The 6,017-nt window shown below is 42.9% G+C and overlaps 1 protein-coding gene across 4 annotated transcripts in view; it reads left to right on the forward strand.

The window, feature by feature from the left end:
• The window catches only part of LOC112221348 (brefeldin A-inhibited guanine nucleotide-exchange protein 2-like), a 47,744-nt gene extending 43,402 nt beyond the window's left edge, over positions 1-4,342 (forward strand). For 3 of the 4 annotated variants that reach the window (XM_042304175.1, XM_042304176.1, XM_042304177.1), the window contains exons 33-39: positions 124-181; positions 353-470; positions 880-1,019; positions 1,171-1,348; positions 1,489-1,627; positions 1,939-2,056; positions 2,903-4,342. In XM_042304175.1, the coding sequence (XP_042160109.1) occupies positions 124-181; positions 353-470; positions 880-1,019; positions 1,171-1,348; positions 1,489-1,627; positions 1,939-2,056; positions 2,903-3,046 (895 nt within the window). In that variant the 3' untranslated portion in view covers positions 3,047-4,342. Of the gene's footprint in view, positions 1-123; positions 182-352; positions 471-879; positions 1,020-1,170; positions 1,349-1,488; positions 1,628-1,938; positions 2,057-2,902 lie in introns of those variants that run through there. The other variant, XR_006079661.1, reaches the window with a different exon arrangement.
• The last annotated feature ends 1,675 nt before the right edge of the window (positions 4,343-6,017 follow it).

Genomic DNA, 6,017 nt, shown 5'->3' on the forward strand with positions numbered 1-6,017 from the left:
CAGAACTTGTTGCAGGCCATGGTGACTCATGAACACATCATGTGGCCAGCCAGAACACAGGAAACACTCCCACAGACCACATGACTGACGATTTGCACATTTTCTGTTTGCACTTCTCAACAGCCTATTGACATGGCGACCGGCTGGTCAGGAAGAGGAGGCTGGTGATGGGAAACACATGGTCAGCAAACAATAACATTTATGAACCATCTGAGCCTGATTAGACAGAGAGTAACAAGAGAAAGCGATTTGACTCTTGTAAATTGATCTGGTTCCTTGTTTATGATCTTAAACCAACGTGCAGATCGAGCCTTCTCATCTCATTGGCTGTATTTGTCTGTTTTGTTTACAGGATGTAGATTTTGACACTCAGTCTCAGAACAGCTGTGACAGGGCCCTGTCGGAGAAAGGAGGGCAGAGCCAGATATCCACCGCCAGCGATGACACCTGGAAAGGGAAACCCCACGCCAGTAAGCAACGGGTTACACAAATATTTGGGCTTCACCCCTCAACTCACATTTCTCTCTCTCTACCTCCATTATCCTTCATGTCATTTTCCACGTTTGACCTCCAGGCTCTCGTTGGTCCCTGTTTTTCAAATAAAGCATTATTAGTCGCATACCTATATTATGCAGGTGTAAGGGTTATGTTGTAAGCACCAACAGTACAGTAATATACCTAACAATACACACAAATCCCCCAAATTAGAAACAAAGGAATTAAGAACTATCAGAAAGAGCAATGTCATAGTCCTGAAGAATGCAAGAAATGTTTTGAGCAAATAATGTTTAAAAAAAAAATATAATACTGCAAAGTTGTCTAGGAGCTATAAACAGGGCGACCGTGTCATCTTGCTGATGCCTCTGTGCTCTGTGTCAGGGATGTCAGACCAGAAGCTGTTTGCAGGCCTGCTCATCAAGTGTGTAGTGCAGTTGGAGCTGATCCAGACCATTGACAACATTGTCTTCTACCCGGCAACCAGCAAGAAGGAAGACGCAGACAATATGGCTGCTGCACAGGTTTTATCACAACCATGTCTGTCCTTTATAAATATAAAGTCATGATGTTTATTAACATGTAGTTCATTATAGCTTTGAATACCCTACACCCAAAACACACTAAGTTTATGTTGCTGGGGGATTGACCGGGGCACTGCTGTGTCTGTCCAAGAGGGATGCCCTGGAGGAGGCTGCAGAGGAGGGGGTCCCTGGGCAAGGGGAGCAGGGCATGTACAGACACCTATCCTCCCAGCACCTCTTCAAGCTGCTGGACTGCCTGCTGGAGTCGCACACCTTCGCCAGAGATTTCAACTCTAACAACGAGCAGAGGACTGCACTCTGGAGAGCAGGTATGTTCAACTGTCTCTCTCTTGGTGTGTCAAGAGGATCTATCAGATGAGCTAATTGGCCAGGCTGTCATATAAATATTTTTTTGATATAGGATGCTCTTGTCTGCCCCGCTCTGTCTGTCTGCCCCGCTCTGTCTCAGGATTTAAGGGGAAGTCGAAGCCCAATCTGCTGAAGCAGGAGACGAGTAGTCTGGCCTGTAGCCTGCGTATTCTGTTCCGCATGTACTGTGACTGGCAGCTCCAGGACTCCTGGCCTGACATCCAAACGCGGTTGCTGCTGTGAGTGTCTGAGGGAAGGAAAGATTGGTGGGGGGTCATGGTGTGACAAAACCTTGACAATTGTAAATGTGATTTGGGTCCTTTTTTAAAGCACTATAAACCCCAATGTGTTAAATCCTCAGTAAAAATGGATCCAGTATTGTGTGACCTGAACAAATGAAATGTAAATTTGATTCCAAAATGTCACCCTTAGTCTTTTGGCTGCCTCCCTGCTTGGTCCAGCTGTAACAGGTTCTTCAGCATTGGTTTGTTTGGATGTTTCACTCCTGGCAGTGCAATATGTGGTAATGTTGGTCCGGTCCTGTCCTCAGGGTGTGCAGCGAGGCTCTGTCCTACTTCATCAGCTTGACCTCAGAGAGTCACAGAGAGGCCTGGACCAGCCTGCTGCTAGTACTGCTCAGCGGGACCCTGCGACTGACCGACGATAAGGTTACACACACCTACATCCACATGGACTGAAATATTTGCGCACACACACACACACACACACACACACACTGACAACTGGGTTTGGCTTGCAGTGACAAGTGCCACACAAGTGATGTTTTTTTGGAAGACTGTTTATGTGAACACGCGTCTGCCAACACCATTTCAACTCTATATACCTCGCCTGAGTAGGCAGTAGGAAAAGACCGTCTATTTCCCCTAACGTCCAATTGACGTATCTAATCGGTCAAATGGTTTGAATAACGAGCCGTAGGACAGCCTCTCACTGACCTCCTTTCCCCTCAGACAATGAATTTGAATTCTGTAGAGGAAGGGACACTGATTATTTAGCAGCTTGTCTTTGTAATGACCTTGGTATGTAAAAGAGGCCATTAGCTGTGTGCAGGCAGACCAGGGGCCTTTGGCTTCCTCTGCTACATCAAGGATCTCTGAATTGGACTTGATTCAGTGCAGATTTCCCCTTACAGAGCTTACAGTCCGTTATCCTTAGCCTGGTTCAGTCTCATTGAGAATGGGTAACTAAAGGAAGGACACTGTTAGCTTAGGTAGCAACAAGTTTCTTGGCACATACCAATCAGATAAACAGGAAGTGTGCAGCCTTGCGGGTTATTTTGACTTTGACTAAGAAATGTTTCCTCTTCCCAAATCCCACCTTCAGGTGTACACGGTGGCTTCTAAACAAACAACGTTGATATTTAACTTTGGCCATACTTCAAACAATCCACTCTTTGACATCACACTCCACTCACCCTAATCATATTTCAGTTTGTGTGTGCGTCTCTCTGTTTGATGCTAAATAGTCTGTTCTTTGTCCCTTTCCGTCCTCAGTTCAAGCTTCATGCCTCCTGTTACTACCCTCACCTGTGTGAGATGATGCAGTTTGACCTGATCCCAGAGCTCCGTGCCGTCCTGCGCCACTTCTTCCTACGCATCGGCTCAGTCTTCCACATCGCTGCTCCTGAGATGGGCTAGGCCAACCCGCCCTAGGAGGGTCTGGAGATGGAATGGTCGGTGTGTGTGTGTGGGGTGGGGGGCACTGGTGGGATGCATGAAGAGCCCCCCTATCGGGAGTAAGGCAGTGCGAAGGGATGGGAGGATGTAGATCGACGCAGAGATTCTGTTACCCTGAGGGAAAGATGCTTTGATGCTCAGTTCCTGTTGATCTTCTGCGAAGGAAAGGCTTCAAGAGTTGGTAATAAGGTCTGGTGCCCCTTAAGACTGACTCTGCTGGGTAAAAAGCTCTGTGAAACAACAGAGCTCTCTGACTGTTTCTCAACACTGACGTTAATGGCAAATGTATGGAAAATGAACTACAACAATTAATTGATGTGGTTTTATATATATCCTCTACCTGATTTTTGTTTCTCCTATTTGTTGATTTAAGACTGAACGAACACGCATATCTAAATGCTAACGCAAATGAAGAATACCGTGAGTGAATATGCTGAAAAACACCTCCAGTGTTGTCCTAGCACACCTGTATTCAGCATCCTACCCTAGGATTACCATGAGTGGGAATGGCTTGCTCCCTAATGGATGAGCAAGTATGGTCGGTTGTTCCCCTGCCACCATTCCCCATTGATCCTATCATGTGAATCACTATAGCCTGTTATGAGTCCTAATTTTATTCATATACTTATTTTAAAGCAACATTTACATGCCAGTTTACTTGTTGAAAGGCTACTGCACATTCTCTATGTTCTGAGAGCAAAATGGAATGACTAGGTATTTTCTAGAATGAATCTGGTGTCACGTAAAAAAAAAAAAAAAGGAAGTCTACAATGCAACACCCATGGTATTACATAGCAAGGATGAGATGTTCTTCTCCTGTCAGACAGTTCTATGTTACACCTAATGGAGCCTGCAACAGATCCCTCGTGTATTAACTGTCCAGAACTTTCCCAGAGTGGAATGCCTGTCAGTATTGTCAGTGAAATACCAGACGGGGGTAAGAATGAAGAGAAACGTTACTCCTAAATATGTCAGGGTATAGCTACCATCATCATTTGTAGTTTAATCCTGTCTGCATTTTCTTCTTTTTTTAACAAGGATGTATATAATTATTTGAAGTGCATTTAAATATTTTTGAGAAGCATTCCTCTACCTTACAACTATGGATGTCTACTTTCCCCTTAAGGGGAACTATACAGTATATGGAGAAATAAATAGTGTAAAGTTTTCATGTAAAATAGAAAATTAAGCGCTATACATATTGTGATGTAATCTCCCAAGCATTTGATGAAGTAATCAATAAACCTTGAATTCAGATCTATAGCGGAACTGCTTTTGTTGGTTCACTGGAAAGTTAAATACTGTCATCGCTGTAATGGTAGCAGCTACTGGTGTGGCCTTTTTGACAAATCCGATTCTAAAGTTGACCACCGCGTGGCGCTGTGAACCTCAAACGTTAGAACGGGAGTCTTGTTGGGGGGGGTAACAAAGGTTACCATGGAGATGGGAAACATCCCTTTTTGTTTTGGGTTGTACAGACTGAGAGATATATAATATATATTTTTACGTTCTGGTAAAGCTGTACTGTATTTAATTTACTTCCCGAAGAAAACCGACAACGTTTATCAAGAAAGTTATCTGAAGAAAAAAAATATATATATATATATTGCGACCTAAAATGAGGTCCAAGAAGATGGGATTGACCCTCTTGTTAGGCTGCTAAATGAATCTTAATGTAGTTGGCTAATAACGTCGCTAACATTGCAGGCGTGTAGATGTACACACATCTAGTTGGATGAAGAAAGCGCCATTCAATGTCAGTGGGCGGAACAGCTAGCTAGTAATGGCAATTTATTCTTTTTTTTTTATGGCTAAATTGAGCCAGATTAGCTAGCTATCCCAGTCAGGGCTCCTCCTGTTTGCTCCAGCAGAAACGCCGAATTATGATCCTGTCTGCTGATGTTTGGATTTCGTTGTGGACTTTGTGCCAACCATTTCAAGTAAGTGTTTTCATATTGTTTTAACGTAGTTTAATCAGGTTTAATGTTCAGTTTCTACGAGCTGTATGACAACGTTAGCTAAAGAAGCACATCCACCGATTTGTACCAACTCGGAATGGGAAAGATGTTAGTTTGCAAACTGTTCAGAGGAAAGATATGTTACATTTTAAGCGAGCCAAACAAACCAGCTATACATTCCCTGTCCTAGGTTTTATGCGAAGAAAATGAATTGAGACTAGTTTCAGTAGCCAAATGACAAACCCAGGATAATTGACCAAGATTATAACTACTTGGGGGGAATGATTTAGTTACATTTTCAATACGCCAATTTAACAAACTACTGTACCTTTTTTTTTTATGTTGAAATTGTAATGTGTTACTCTAGCAAGTGACGATTGCGCAAAACTGAGTTGATATCCAACGAGCTATATTCCGGTGGATTTTAGGGTGCGTTTACACTGACCGCTCAATTCTGATCTCTTCTTTTTACTAACCAGATCAGCTCCGAAAAAGAACTGTGATTGATTGGTGATTTAAGACCAATTAGCGGAAGAAATATACATTGGGTAATTTGTGTAAAAGCAGCCTTATATTGCATTCACGTAAATCTCAAACTTGGGACCTATGAGTTAAAATTTAAGTAAGTTATTTGCATAGATTTCTATTGGTTGGTTCTGGTAACTCCCAAGTGGGAAACTCGGGGCATGACTCTTCTGCCCATGTTAGAAAGTTGGAAATGTAGTAAACTAAGTATTAAATACATATATATTTTAGATTCTAAAAAGTAGCCACCCTTTGCCTTGACAGCTTTGCACACTCTTGGCATTCTCTCAACCAGCTTCATGAGGTAGCCACCTGGAATGCATTTCAATTAACAGTTGTGTATTAAAACTTGTTTCCTTCTTAATGCATTTGAGCCAATCCGTTGTTTTGACAAGGTAGGGTTGGTATACAGAAGATAGCCCTATTTGGTAAAATACCAGTCCAAATTA

The sequence above is a fragment of the Oncorhynchus tshawytscha genome, linkage group LG22 (assembly GCF_018296145.1).
Source record: "Oncorhynchus tshawytscha isolate Ot180627B linkage group LG22, Otsh_v2.0, whole genome shotgun sequence".
Lineage (NCBI taxonomy): Eukaryota > Metazoa > Chordata > Actinopteri > Salmoniformes > Salmonidae > Oncorhynchus > Oncorhynchus tshawytscha.